This window comes from Amphibalanus amphitrite, unplaced genomic scaffold (genome assembly GCF_019059575.1).
Source record: "Amphibalanus amphitrite isolate SeventyFive unplaced genomic scaffold, NRLGWU_Aamphi_draft 001920F_arrow, whole genome shotgun sequence".
NCBI lineage: Eukaryota > Metazoa > Arthropoda > Thecostraca > Balanomorpha > Balanidae > Amphibalanus > Amphibalanus amphitrite.
Genome location: NW_024883413.1, coordinates 1 through 16,014, shown reverse-complemented (window position 1 = coordinate 16,014; position 16,014 = coordinate 1). Strand labels below are relative to the sequence as shown.

Genomic DNA, 16,014 nt, shown 5'->3' with positions numbered 1-16,014 from the left:
TTACACTTTAATCTTAATATTGTGTTAGTATTATATTAGTACTATGTTCATATTTATAGTCACCGTGATTATTTTTTTTTGTTTTTCATGATTGGGCTGCGTTGAGTATGAAAGATGAAATTCCTACTTCCTCCTTATTTAGGGTTTGAAAAAGCTGAGGATGAAGATGGTGAGGCGCCAGAAGTTAGAATAAAAACATGGAGTCCAGCAGGAGTGAGGAAACCGTGAGGAAAACTGAAAATTGGGTGAAACGCTGAATCAAACGCGTCTTGGATCCCAGCTGGAACAATATCAAATGTTTCATTGTGGCACGTTAAGATGCTTCACGCATTTAAATTGATCGTTTTTTGCGTGCATTATGTAGAAATAATTATTATTCCGATTTCCGACCATGTTCTGCAGCAATAAATACATTGGCATTGGAACGATAACCTTGTTTAGTTGAATTGCGTTGACAGCAAAAGTAAGTAAACACGCAGTCACTTACTTTTGCTGTTGCTGTTAGTGAACACACAATCCGTAAATATCTTCTTTGAAATTGGTTCTTCCGCTCAGAATATTCAGTAAAATTTTGTCTGGGAAAATCAAAAAGCCCTAGGGCCGAATCGTTTCCCAAATACCTTCAACATTAGCCGAGGCGGGCCGAAGCCATTTCCCAAATGCACGTGCTAATGTTAAAGGGATATCTCGGCATGTGGTAAAACATGAGTCGGTGATTTCCGGGTTATTTGAGGAGGAATCAGCTGGTTGAAGTGGCGGTGCAGAAGAGGATGGGAGCTTAAGGAATGTAACGGCTACTGTATACATAGATACAGATTCAAAGTTGAAGTAGTGTTCCCACTGTCATATGCTGTCAACATAATTAAAATGACATCGGAATTGCTATCGCTCTATGAATGTTTTCAAAAGATGGAGCAATTAGCACAGCCAAAAAACCTCCTAAGAAACACATGCCTAGGTACTTGGAATGTTTCACATGCTTCGGGTTTCCAAATAATTATCCTTCATGGACGTTTGGTCAATTAGTTCAACTGTCGTTCAGCAAGCCTCTGTCGTTCCCACATACCTACCCACCATTTGTTTGCATATGCCTATTAACCTGCATTTGACTAGATTTCATCTATACCATGATGTTACATCAAAGATAATTACGGCCATTTGGTCATGATAAATACAGAACATATGACTATATTAGAAAAAAATACGAGTGGGACCATGAGAAACGATAAAGCCTATAAACCACATACTCACCATGTCCACGCCTAATACCGCTGAGAGTGGGACACAAACTAACCACCATGACAATGTGAAACGCGATGCCGCTCTTTATTTCTACCGCCAACCAGACCTACCTGGAGCATGCTGATCCTGAGACCCTTGGCTCTGGGTTTGGTCAGCTCTGAGTTGCTGGGATAGTAGAGCGACTGGGTTTTACACGCCCGTGTTTCGCCCATCTCGTTGCCACCGTTCACCCAGAGCATTGTCATGGCCGCTGACTGGAGCGGCGGGCCCAGCTCCCGCATCATGGCCGATTTCAATTCACACCTCACAGTTAAGAGAGTCCACAATTTTCGCTTCACAGTTTGCAAAGTTTGTGGTAGTCCGTTAGCCAAGGACCGGCGGTTGCTCTCAGTTTCTGGAGATTGAGCTTCACTATGCAGCAGGTCCTCACTAAATCTCAGTTCTTCACTCAATGCCCAGTTTTCAGATACAGTTCGACGTAAGCTTCAGCTCATCCCGCGGTCTGTCCGACGTGGATTTTCGGCTCTACGTCAATCCTTCCGGCGTTAAGTTTCCGCTCGACGTGTCAATTCTCCAACAGACGTCAGTCTCAGTCCTGTCGACGTCAGTCCTCCGTGCTCAGTCCTCCACACTGCGACCTCCCAGTGACGTGGGTCACATCCCCTCCAATCCGCCGCCGCGCCGCACCGCCGCACGGCCCGCTGCCCAGCACCCTACTGCGGGTTGACCGCCACCGCCGCCGCCGCCGCCGCTACGCCGCCCCAGAGGCCACGAGGTTCCCGCGGCGGCCGAGCGGCACTGGTGTGACGTCACAGGCCGTCAGTGGGCCACGGGCTGGCCCGCAGCTGGGTCACGGTACAGTACCGCTAAAATTGGACCGGCAGTCGCGCTGAATCGCTAATAGAGTATCAGTGTGAGATGGCTGGAGTTGTTTTACAGGCTAGCAGAGCCAATGAGCCATACCTCGTCAAACTAAAGATGTAACGCGGGAGTCTTGAACACGTAATAATGTCTCATTTGATTCTAAACATAGTTTACTTTTGTTCTGTTTATACTGCTTCTTAATTGCGTAGATAAACACATAGGTATTCAAAGATTAACGTTTTTATCCGTCCGGTACCTATCAATTTTCAGAGCTTTAGAACTTCGTATGAGCCATTAGATCTCTTGGGAGTAGTTGCAAGAGCGTTGAGAGATCGAGGTAACGAGAGACAGAGACCCCAAAGATGCATTTGGACACAGAATGGATCAAACTCCACCGGCGGGGCTATCCCATGTTGTGCGATACGGGAAAACACTTCATCCACTGCGCGGCAGAGATGTATTTGACAGAAGCGCAAACAATCCCATCAAACACTCTTTCAAGTGCCGCTGATAGCAATGATTCATTGAAGTCATCCGTGCCCAGTCTGTTCCCATACATGCGCAGTGATGTTATAAGCTAAGTTATTTATATGCTATGCCTTATGAAACTCACATATTATATAGTTTCGACATGATCCCAACATAGTTTTGTTGTTGTTGTAAAACTTAAGCATTTAATGGACCACATGCACCGAAACGATTAAATAAAATATCTCTCACTGGCGGAAAATGGACATGACCCAGCGATGTGTTTCTACAGTAAAACTTAAACGCGAAAATAGCAAACTTTCATCATTATTTACTTATCTGATGATTTCATTTCAAAGTTAATTTTCGGTGGAAAATTTAATCGAAGCATTCAAATCGTCAATAAACACAGAAAATACCTACAGATTATAACTCCGTTCGTAGGAGTCGGAGATTTGGCGGCAGAGGATATTTTTACAACAGTTGCCCTGCATCATCCCAATGCAGCTGAAATGTGACCCTGAAAGGTCGAGTGGGTAACGTGACACCAATCAACAGCTTAAGTGGTCTCAGCGGTCATATGATAGCTATCACATGATGCCAGACATCGAGATAGTTGCCACCTGAGATATGATTCGCGTGAACAGCTCCACATCTCAGACCACCAGTTAGTGACCTAATAACGCTGCAAAGCCTGCAGCGTAGCCGAGCGCGCTAACGGCAATGATGAGCTCCATCGCACCGACTAACGGCTCAGATCGGCTTCAGGCAGTCAGCAGTCGGTCAGGATGCATCAGATGCGGTTAGAAGGCTTAGCAGTATCAGTAGTTAGTAGAATCAGCAGTCGGTCAGCGTGCATCAGATGTGGTTAGAAGGTTCAGCAGTCAAAATTATCAGTTGTCAGTGGTCTAAGCAGCCGGTCAGCATTCATCAGCAGCGGTTTCAAGAGTTAGTAGTCACCATGTACTATGTAGTCTCTCTCGGTTAAGAGCCCCATGCGAGGGTCAGTGATTCGTTCCACTCATTCCTCACCCCCATCACAGCGCCATGAGCTGGTTTTGACCAGGCTGGAAGATGCATAAGTCCATCGAACACAGATTACAGAAAGATAAGAGGACTACCTGCTGCACCTCAAGTGTCTCTCGCAGTCACACCCAGCGCCGGCAGCGCTTGAACCATAAGTGGGCTGTTTGTTTGACAGATAAGCTGACTTACCAGAGAGCCAAACTCCGCATATGATTCACACGAACTTGATCGATAAGTGGCAAGAAAAAGCCTCGACGATATCAAACACCGTGAGGAATATGAGCGATTGATTCGTGATCATATCCAATGAATGCCGCATTGTTCGAATGCACTTTATCCTAAACATCACTTCATGTGGTACACGGTGAGCTCGATGAAACTGTTTTTCGCCTCCTGACCGTTTTCGAGTACCTACGAAACGTCAATCATCTGCTATCTAGTTACGCTCATTTTTACTTTTGACCTTTGACTTTACACGAGTCCGACGTTTCCCTTTCCAAAAACAACCATTCAAAAACAGTTTCTTGTCTTCACCATCCTCTCAAAGGACAACAGCAGCCAGCTGTCTGGCGAAAGTGGTGTCCCGTGTCGTGCTCACGTGTCTGTCCCTGTGTGTGTCTGTGCGACCAGTTCCAAACGGTGAGACGGTCGGCTGACCGCTCGCTCGACAGCTGGCGCTCAGGCGCTATCCTCGTGTGCCGGTATGGCTCACTTACCGAGCCAGCGGAACATAATGGGACCACCACACTGCCGGGCCGTGACGTGCGGTCGGGAAGGCGATAGATTGTCGCTCGCTTGGCGGGTAGAGAGAAATGAACGAAATGTCGTTCGTTTCTCTCAGCCCAAAGAGCCAGTTCTGTCTAGTTAGTTCTCAGCTCTGCAGAACTGAGAACTCGAGAGCTCGCATTGATGAGTCAGAAGCTCAAGTACGGCAGATTATCGAGTGCTGATAGGGCTATCGGTGGACAGCTAACTCCGTCGTGCCCGACGACTATGTATGGATTCTGACAGCTCAAAAACAAATTCAGTTTGCTAAGTGATGTTTGACGTCCGTTTACCGTTTAGAGAATTGGCAAGTTTAATAAACTACGACCAGTGACCAAAGCAATATCATCCACTACTATCATATCTAAAAATGCGCACCACAACATAAAACTCGTACCTCATTATCAACAAACAAAACTCATGTAAACTCTTAAATATATATATGCTAATCTCATAATCTAGCGTGCTGGGTCAATGGCAAATCAATCGTCCGTTACCACCACCGTTAGCATAATAGCCGTAGGCACATCTGCGAGTGCGCAATCTCAGCTATGACCACGACGGACACGGACACGCGGACAAATACAGACACATGCCAGTGTGAGAATATAGCCGGCAGCGCCACTGGTCATGGTTGACTGAATGGACCAACACGGGAAAACGCGACCACAGCTACAGCCGGCAGCGTAGGCCAAACATGGGAAACTGAGCAGCACGGGCATATTACAGTTGCCAGTTACAAAATGGATTCCAAGACCGAGCGAATGCCATGAGAAGGTCTTGAAAAACCCGGCACTGTAAATGATATTAGCTATATACTAACCAGAGTATTGCAAAAAGCTTACAAACATTTCCATAGAAGTGTGCTAAAAGACTAAAACAGCGCCTTCTCTATTGTCAGCTTCTCAAATACACAGAGACTGCGATACGCGGAAGGCAGAACCCAGCGACTGCAACGCCCGGGCTCAGCGTAACCGGAGACTGCATGGCGGCATGGGACGCTAGCACGCCGTACCGGCAGGAATATTCCACTTTATGGATACACAAACAGTTTCAGTTTCCTGTGTTCATAATGCAGCATGGTATGGTAAATTTCATCATATAACTACCTCTACCATCGCTTCGAGTCAGTCTCACCGCTAAACCAGTAGCATCGCCAGTACCTAACGGTTCTCGAGCAGGTGGCGAATCTGAGACTCCCACCATTCATTACACGACTCACCGGTTCAACGGGCGCGCTTCGCACATCGCTCAATCGTTCACAGCTCGTCCCCGGTCATCCCGAACGCAACGAGCCTAAACGACCCGATTCTCCGTCCGACGGTCTGATGGATCTACAGCTGCTCCATTTTACCGAGAGATAAACGCCACCTTGTGTTCGACAATGGTACAAAGCCATCTCACTTGACACTGGCTCATTTCGGGAACGGTCTCAATGGTTGACCTTTGACCCGCAGCGACCCGCAGGAGGTCGGGAGGTCGAGATGGTCCACTTCGCTGGTCAGACCGTTCTTTCGGAACAAGAACGCCCACTTGGGCTCATTCAGCCATGACCGAATCAGGTCGTCCATACGCCTAAAATGAGCACCCACTTCTTGCCCATCCAGGCGTGACAAACGCAGTGCCCACGTGAAGATAACTTGTGAAGAGCGCCTAAAGATAAACTGTTGGTCTCATTATGGTTAACCCAGTTGTTAGGTTTTATGAGTATTTACGTTAGGTGCCTCTTTCATTCATAGTCCGGTCATTTATAAATGCATCCGATATGACAACGATGTAATTGACCAAAGAATACCAGGTAAACGACATCGCTGCAAAACGATAAGTTAAATAATAAACCGCCGTCGAAAGAACGTATTTGTTGCCGTAAAAGTTGTCAAATCCACAGCGCGTTTATGGAGTAACGTGACATTCCACTACCTACTACATGTGTTCTTTAAAACAAGCATGGTATCCCTCAGCCCAACAAATTTGTCACCATCGTCTCCATCCCCCGACCAACCCATCTGACCTTGACCCGAATCTATCCCCGGACACCCTCGGGGCTCAGGGTCATACACGCGACACCTTGGGGGACTCACGGTCCCACGCGCGACACCACAGCAGCTGCGACCGAGGCCGTCTTACTGCCTCCAGCGAGCCCAAAGGCGTCGTGTGGAATCGCCCCACAAAATGTCTCCATTTGTGTAGCCCAGGTGAAACGAAGGTCAACTAGACGATGGAGGTGGTGGTAGCGAGGGATGATAAAAGACGAGGTCCGATGCGGATTCAGAGAGGGAGTGGAGGCTGGCGAAATGACGGACGCCGGAAGGCCAGAGGTTAATTAGGGGCGCTATGCTATTCTCCATTAGACCTTGTCAAACGTCCGCTCAGAGGTCAGGGTAGAGGGTAGGGGAGGTATTCCGAGTTTTTAGGTCGCCGGGCTTTCCGCATGACTGAAGCCTCTTCAGCCAGCGGTGTCAAAATGGAACATTGGGAATATCAGACCGACTATGCCGATAATTACGAGCACATAGCTGACCCAACTGGACGTGCCCCTTTTAAAGGAACCGTGTATCCTGTCATCATGTCCGTGTCAAATGTCCATTAATAAAATAATGCTAAAATGAAATGTTGAGAAAACTTTTGGTAACATGACAAAAATGCCTTTCATTAACCTCAATAATTGCCCTGAGTGTTTAAAATTCTGTCAAGGTCAACTGCCCACCACATAACTCATTAACTGCACATTAATCTTGACATGTAACACATTTGCTACGGTAATTCCAAACATCCCATAAAGCCACTCATTACTGCCCTAGCCTTCCAATATCCTAGCTTTATGTCAACACACACCTTGTTCAGAAACCTTGAACGCCAGCCCGGAACTGTGGCTACCCAGTGGGGCGCCGCGCGCTGGGCTCCCACGCAGTCTGTGGTGCTGTGTGAGAGAGTTGGCCGCTAAATTCTCACAGCGCCGGACCAGGAGTGTCAGCAGGGAGCGGCTGCCAGACCCACGCAGGGAAGAACGAGGCTTGGAGGTGATGAAAGAAACGTTCGCTACACCAAAAATAGTCGGCAGAGAGGGATGCCGAGGGGAGTGGAGGAGCTAAGGGTCGGAGCGGGGTCACGGCCAAGGGTGAGTCAGTGGAGGCTGTTGGCATGAGGAGTGAGATGAAAACGAGCAGTGTTTTTACTGGTAGAGTGAAATGTAAGATGCCGTATAATGGACAGAGAAAAGACAGTCAGCTGGACTATCACTTTCCACCGAGTATGATGGGACTTTAAATGCAGCCCAAACATCTGGACTGGAGAGGTAGACTCCAGCTTCAAAACATGAGCTCTGCCAGCAGCTCGACTGGCAGCGAATTAACTGTAATTCAGGATAATCCATTATAAGCACCGTATTTGATTAGCTCATACCTTTTTTCGCGTGCAACAATGCACATCACATCTGTAAACTAAGATAAAACATGTATATTGATTGCGCTTAATACTGCAAAATGGTGTGGTAAAATATCACAGTTTAGCATACAGACCAAAAAATAAACGCCCAAGTCCACAATCTGAATCTTCTTAGGCTGCCGTTCTGCGCACCTCGATTACCGCTGGCCAATGCTTAGTGCGCGCCGTCTCCTAGCTCCGTCATGATTCAGCTATAATCACTTCATCAAGCGCCACTCAGAGCCGTGAGATTCGCTCCGCAGGATGAAAGCCATCGCAGCGCCCGACTCAGCCGTGCGCGGCGCTCGTCAATGTGTCACTCTGCTCGCGCCCCCTGCCGGTCGTTTCAGTAGCTGGAGCTCCACCAGTGAACTTACCCGCCATCTGGCGTGAGATTCAACCACGGCACCACTCAGCGGAGCGCCCGGTCTCTGTCGCTAGATTGTTACCTGCTTAGAGGCAGGCCATTTCAGTGTCGACCGACGGCAGCTGACTAATGTATTCGCAGAGCGCCGCCGCGCGATTCCGAGGCTCGAGTGGACGACACAAAAGAGTCGTGACTTGCCAGTGACACGCTGGATTACGGTGACCGGCGGGCGGCCGCGACAGGAGATTTGGGAGCAGTGACCCGCGCACATTCCAGGAATGTCGTGGGAGACGGTAAAGCTGATTAGGATTTGAGGTCCAGGGGTATGAAATGAAAAGTGGTTATGGTAACCGAGTGAAAGTGGTGCATTTTTCTGAAACAGGAAACGTTGGCACACGTCTTGCAAATAGGTGCTACGAGATAGACACACGGGATTTAATAGAATAGGTACTGTCTTTGTAATAACGACATAAGGGTAAGGTACCCAATCAATAATAAACCAATATTTGACGCATTATCCAAAAATAATGAGCCATCCAAATAACTAAATGGTGTCAATCTCATCAGAAGGAAGCCAAACCTGGATGGAATTACAAACCAGAAGTAATCGATGACTGGAATCCAGCATCGATTACTAACTGCAATGGAACCCCCAACTCACTGGGATCAGCAGGGAGGAGGTGATGACACTGCTGAAGTGGACGGTCCGCAGCGTGTTCCGCATGTTGACGCAGGTGAAGCAGTCCACCGGCAGGGTGGTGATGTTGTTCATGTCTCCGAAGGCCGGCCCGTTCAGCGGTGGTGGAGTGATGAATGAAGGCAGGGTCATGCAGCCGATATCTCAGAGGCGAGTGAGACCTTCAGAGGATTGGAGATGCCACAGCTAGCTTAGCTTAGGGACGTTTGCTCCAGTTTTTTTTTTTACACTGGATTAAACAGTGAAGTCCCTTATCAAAATAATTTTACAGTCACTGCAGCCGGTCACTCAAATTCGCGATGCATTGGGTCTCCTGCTCACAGCCGACCGACCGCTTATTACTTATTCACTTCTTCACTAATTACGCGACAGTCGCCGTGTTATCCGCATTCACGCGTCAAGGAGAACGGTTCTCAAAGTCCAACCGAAGATAGAACAGCTAAACCACCTCACAGGTACCTAACTCTCAGACTTCGGAGAGAAAGAGCACGGCTGCCGAGACACACATGCCGCCGACCGGCCAGACGAGACGAAACTGGCGCAGCGGCGGCGAGCGGCGGCCGGTGACCGGCGGCTGACGCGCGGTGGGCGTCCGCGCCGCGTCAGTCGCAGAGACAAAAACGGCGCGGTGCGGCCAGCCTGACGCGGCCAGTGCGCGCGCCGCTTCACTGTGTCGGCGTTTCTCTGTTCGTCTCGGTTGTATGTTGATCACCCATACAGACGGTATGTTACCGGCAAAAACCATTACCGCTGGATCAGCTCCGGATTGCACTTGGACCAATTTGGACCGAAGGTGGACTAACACCAGACCACGGGCGGACTACTATCGAATTAAATCGCCGTCAGACTGATATCAAATCACCTCTGACGAGCACCAAAACACCGCTGGATCACGAAAGAACCGACATCGAGCCAGGAGCGTACCATCGATGAGCCAAGTCCCTTGTCAGACTTGCTATTGTCAATCACTGATCACTCAGGTCCACGCCATCGCTGTACCACCACAATGGAGAATCAGGACCAGACCAGCACCAGACCAGGGTCAGTCGCACCAGCACCGTCCAGTCGGTCTGACAGACCAGCCGGTCGGACCCGCCCCACGCCGGATGTCACTGCAGCGTCTCCGGTCAGGTGTGACGCCCAACGATGGACAGATGGCGGCTCGAACTGACTGCGGTTATAGACAGACGGTTTGGTGCGGTGGCGAGCCCTGACAGCCACTAGAGATTCTCGGTATGCACTGAAGTGCCTTCCATGTACGAAGAGTCTTTGTGATCCTTCTCTAACTGGTTTAGTTGTGATCAGGCCATAGCTCGTTGTCCAACAGTTATTTTAGTAAACGGCGAGCGGAAAGGGACGTCGCTCGAGTGATTGAATACTGTGGTTGTTATTGGTGATTGACAATACCGTGTTATGTACTAGAGTAGTTACATTCTTAATTTAGTTTCCCATCCCAATAAGCCAATTAAGCCCACGATTACATCTATTCCTTCTTCTCTGTGAGACGACCATTGCGAGAGTTTGGCCCACTCCTCGCAAACGGTCACCCCGGACAGGTAACCTCCTATTTGAACTGCCCTCGTCGGTTGCTTGCTGGGTCTGACTGCTAGCCCGGGAACAGGGAAGGTGATGGGGATGGAAGTGCGAAGGTCCTGATGATGACATTGATAGATACCGGGAGTTCCTAAATAAACAGTCGTATTTAAAAGCTGTATATTATCAGCATGGAAGGCATGACAAAAACGAATCACTTTCTAACATACACAATAGTCGATGCCATTTCACGTGATACCATCTTCTTTTTGCTGTCTTTTCATTTGCGGCCACAGAGGACGTGTTCCAGATGAGCCCCCTCTCGCTCCACACACAGCTCTGCGCGTCGCCGAGCGGACTCCACCGCAGCCCGGCAGATCTCCGGCCGCACTCGGCGCACCGCGGACGACACGGCCCTCTTGAGGTCATCTGTGGTTCTGGGGTTGCTTTTGTAGACCTGTGACTTCAGGTGACCCCAGAGAAAGAAGTCAAGTGGGGTCAGATCCGGAGAGTGCGGGGGCCAGGTCCGCACCTCTCTGCGGGAGATAACCCGCGAACCGAATCGGTTCCGCAGCCATTCTCGAGTCGCAACGGCCGTGTGCGCCGAGGCTCCGTCTTGTTGGAACCATTGTTGGTCCATCAGCTGCCTGTCTCCACCCAGCCGCCTGTTCAGCGCAGTCCAGAACTTGGCTAGGACTTGCCGGTAGCGCTGAGCGTTGACGGTGACAGACTCCCCAGCGTCGTTCTCAAACCAGAAAGGTCCGATTATGCCACTGCTGCTCATTGCACACCAGGCTGTGCACTTCACACTGTGCAGAGCAGGGGGGTTCGCTCCCGTGCCTTCAGCATTACGAAAAATGGCAACAACCCGTGAGCAGCATCAGCGCTCACGCACATGTTCAAGGAAAACAACGTGTAATGGACTGCTAACGACGGCCCTCTCCACCAATCAGCATTCGGCATCTCGAGCGCTGATTGGCTGGTAGCAAACGCGTCATATGTGGGTCTCATTTTTTGCTATCAGTGAACGCGTTGTTTAATACACAGTGGCCTATGGAGAATGGCACGCGGAATTGAAGGTCAGTGTTTTATTGCTTCTTACATGCGAATGGGGGTATTTGAGTGGCATTTGACACCATTTTCGAAATCTACAGTGAATTTCTGATCGACTCATGTATATATTTTTATGAATTTGACAGTACTAGTGCTACATAGTCGGTGTTTTATGTTGGTGTTGTTTCTCTCGACCTTTGTCTTGGACTTATATCATATCTTTTCTCGAAAATGCTTGCCATAACCAGGCCTAAACTGTATCTGTATAAAGGGATTATGTGTTGAATATGAGGAGAAAGTAGTTATGACCATTCTGCCTATCAAACTGCCAGAAGGTGTGCTTGTAAGGTGATTGAAACTGCAGTACGGGTTGCAGATGTGGGTTTGACATTAGCATTGTTGTTGTAACCCCACTTGCTCTAATAAAATGGCAACATGGGGTTATGTACACACTATTGCACAGCCTGGTATCTAGCTGGTTGATATGTGGAGGATAATGAAAGCATAAAAGAATAGGAGCGTTGCGTCTTGTGACTTATGTCAAGTCATTTTAAATCAAATGATTGTGAATTGTGATTGTAACTTTTACTTCAATTATTATTGCAAGTTTTGACCTTTTTAATCATCAATTTTTATGTGTACCAATTTCATATGCCTCTGTAATGTCTGTGCGGCTTTGTGCAGTGTGCGTGTCTTGAAACAAACCAATCTATTTTGTACCTTTTTGTACTTCAACAAATGTATGTCAAAGGACAAAAATGTCATGTCTATTATCATTGACACTACTACAGCTAACTTTGCCTGTATTCCTATCTTTCAGAGGCATTCAATTCAATCTGCTTTCCAGTGCAGTACCAAGGAGGCTGCAACTGAAACTCGCACAAAGGCAATCAAGTGTCACTTCATCAGCCTACAGTAACAGCCCATCTGTAATCAAGATATGGATGAAGGGGCATAGAAGAACAACCAGTTCAAACATGAAAAGATTGTATTTTGTTTTGGACTATTTCTTCACTTAGCATAACAGAACAGTACACTTGCTGCTTTTTATGTTTGCCCTGTGTGCAGTTTTGAATAATTTTAACCATGAGATGCTTTTGTCAACTATTCTCTTTACATAAGCTTCCTTTGTCATGCATGTGTAATTTTGAGTTTACATGCATAATGTAGGCACATTTCCCCTGGCTTCATAGAAGTTAAAACTACTTGCAAGCTTTGGTTATGGACATTGGTATTTGGTGCTATATATGATGCTTCAAATGTGTCCAGTAGTTGATGAAGGGAGAAGAGGAGTAGGACAGCTGATAGCTATTACCAAAAGTATGTGCTTGTCTACACTTCGGGCTGTTTTACTTCCTTGAGTTAAAAAAACCCTCATCTTTTGTTTCTTTCCTGTGTGCCCATTGTTTCCATGGTGCTATACATAAACGTCAAGTTTGAAGTTGGTATCCAAGTGAGCAAAATGTGTATTATTTCAGTCCGTCTTGAATCATTCGTCTTGAATTATATCCCTAACTGACATCCTGTTATTTGTCCTGCAATGTCTGTGCCTGTGTCCGCCCTTACCTCCGGCTCCAGCCTCCAACCAGCCCTGCTGAGCTCTGTCGCCGGCGCGGTGTGTCGCAACGTGCTGTTTCTCCACTCCAGCCGACAGCTGCTAGGAATCGTCCTGTGCCATGCGCCATGCGACACAGCAATTGTAAGCTGCAGGTCACATTCGGACTGATTGGCTCCGCGTATGTGCATCCGGCCGGGAGCTAGTCGATATCAGGGACGTGGGTCGGACTGTTGTGGCGGCGTGTACTGTGCTGGTTGAAGTTGTATTTCTGTTAGTGAAAAGCATTAATACATAACCGTGGCCGCAGCCCAATGTTATTGTGGATTTCAGAGGGAGTGGCCAGCCAGGAGGGCCCCATGTGGGTATGGATCCAGTGTCCAGTGGGATTGGCTAAGATTTCCGGCGATTGATGAACGCTTCTATGATACACCTTTTTGCACTCAAAATAGGCATCTTTTCATTCAATTTCGGCGAATTGCATTCAATTTTAGCGATCTCTCATTTGCTTCGAATAGAGAGATCGCTAAAATTGAATGCAATTCGCCGAAATTGAATGAAAAGATGCCTATTTTGAGTGCAAAAAGGTGTAGTAAACCCGTAAACCTATTGAGTTATGAGGGGAGGTCACGTGACGGACCTGACCTTACTAAACTCTTGTGAAAACACGACACATACGAACGGTAAGAAACCGACAACTCTTCTTTCTGCCAAGTGTCATCTTTCTGTGGATTTCTTGGCACTGAGTGTTCAGAAATTGCGTTGTTTTTGGACTGTGCAGAGGATCACGAGCGACAACATAGGTCAACAACCTGACCTACCTTAAATATGCGACTTGTACCATAAGATCCAGCTTGATCAAAAGATAGGACGTGTCAAATTTCATCTCTTTATCTCAAAAGAATTTTGAGCTATCGTAAAAACCGCCAGTGTGGCACCATATCGCCTCCGCGCGCGGTCGGAAGGTAAAAGTTCGCCGGCTCTAACTAAATAAATAGTCGTCGTATCGCAAATTCATTGACGGCGTTCGAAGCGTCGTTCAATTTACTTTCGAAACATATCCTAACATTACCATTTAACTGCCTAGCGGAATCACCAACAAGCAAAAGTTCCGCGCATCCCTCCTCATACAGTGTTAGCGGCGGCCGGCCGCCGGCCGCTGACCCACATTCGCGTCATCAGGGAATGCCGCAACTAATTTATTGTTTCCAACTTTTTTCCCGGAGCGTTCTACCTGGTTTATATAGCCTTGGTGCAGAGGGGCTTCCGCGACCAAATCGGGTGGCTCCGTCGACCAGAATCGAAAATTCTGGGAGTTCACGCGGCCATCCATATGAAAATGGGCCTCGTCGCTGAACCAGATTCGGTGAAGGAACTCATTGTCCTGCTCGCAATTTCTCAAAAACCAGCCGCTGTAAAGAAGCCGTGACTGTTTGTCGACTTTCGACAGTGCTTGGTGAACGGAGACCTTATACGGGAACAGCTGAACGTCGTTTCTGGCCAAACGGTGAGCGGTGGTTTTGCTACAGCCCAGTTCCTGGCCCAGCCGTCTGAGCGACTTTTGTGGGCTCCTCTGGAGGGCTTCTCGTGCCTTTTGGGCGTTTAGAGGCGTCCTCTTGGTTCTTTTTCGGCCACATTTACCCTTTTTTACGTTCTCCACACTACCTCTTGCCAAAAACTTCTCAACTATACTTAAAATGACGGTTCTTGATGGCACTTGGGTCCTTTTTAAGTGTCGCCGTAGCTTACGTTGTGTTGCAACGATTGACTTTGTCTCAAAATAGAAATGTACTATTTTGTTTTTATGTCTGTACTGTACGGCTGCATGATGGAAAGTGATTGATTTTGGTATGAAATAAAATGGCATTGCACGTGCTATCATCACGTGCAATTTGATTGTTGTGATTTTGTTAGTTGACGCCACTTGAGGCAAAAATAATTCGACTGTTTATTTAGGAACTCCCGGTATAAACAACTGTAAGTCACGACAGTGCATTTTACATCTTTCTCGGATGTAATAATCGGTTGCACAATCGGAGCCTTTCGAACTCGTCTAACGGCCTGATATTTGGGAATAACACACAATAGTTGTGGCTTCCCATCACTGCACTGTTCACACAAACCATCAAATGTGATACTGCATACAATTTCTTAGCCGTTGCCCACTCAATTTTCTATCGCTTTGGCCAAGCTTTGGCCATTCCTGATTCCGGTCGCTTCGGCGGCAGAGCACTAGCGACACCGCAGCACCTAGCGGACGACTAAGATACTAAAGCTTGAAACCTCCAGTACTGCATTTGCATAGCTTATTCCATGCCCTGTCTGACGTGACTTCGCCGTGTGTATCTCCAGCCTGACTCCTCTCCGACTCAGATTCGACTCAGGAGTCCAGTACTCACCGCCAGTCGGCTGCTGGAGCTGGGCAGGGACGGGATCGAAGCAGCAGAGTCCATGCCCGCCGCTGGCTCCCCGCCCGTCTGGAAGATGGAGTCGTGAGACATGCTGAGACGGTACTTGTTGGGGACGAGCTGCCCTTCCCTGACCTGTAGGAAAATGGAAAGCAGCGTCAACCATCATCTGCAGCTCTTGTCCTGGAATGAATGCGGTTACCAATCGCCAGCGACCCTTTCGTCAAGCGTCGTCCATTCAACATTGTACAATTTCTTCTGCCACGCACGTTGAGATATTCTTCCGTGTGTACCTTTTCTACGTCATGTTAACAGAAGCAGGCCAGCACAACTGTTGCCTCCAGAGAACCAACATTCGACCCAGACTCCTGGCTACCAGAAATCGCCCCCTCCCTTCCAACGCCTAACTACAGCTTCCGCCGTACTCCCTAGGTCAGCACATGCGGCTCCAAACGTCCCAGCCACCTGGCGGTTTGCCAGCCCTTCCAGCCAACCTGCCACTCCTTACCTGCGCCGCTGGGCCGAGGCGAGGGTGGCACCTCGGGCAGCCCCGAGCTCTCAACTGCATCATCATCTTCCTTGCCCTTCCGTCGAAAGCTTCTGTAGCTTCTTG

General features: G+C 48.3%; 1 protein-coding gene across 2 annotated transcripts in view; it reads right to left on the bottom strand.

Moving 5' to 3' along the window:
- LOC122375787 (serine/arginine repetitive matrix protein 1-like) overlaps positions 1-16,008 on the bottom strand; it is a 31,486-nt gene extending 15,478 nt beyond the window's left edge. Inside the window, exons 1-2 of one of the 2 annotated variants that reach the window (XM_043355290.1) lie at positions 15,910-16,008; positions 15,393-15,536 (exon numbers count right to left, since the gene is read on the bottom strand). In XM_043355290.1, the coding sequence (XP_043211225.1) occupies positions 15,393-15,536; positions 15,910-15,975 (210 nt within the window). In that variant the 5' untranslated portion in view covers positions 15,976-16,008. Of the gene's footprint in view, positions 1-1,352; positions 1,944-15,392; positions 15,537-15,909 lie in introns of those variants that run through there. The other variant, XM_043355291.1, reaches the window with a different exon arrangement.
- Positions 16,009-16,014: the final 6 nt, after the last annotated feature.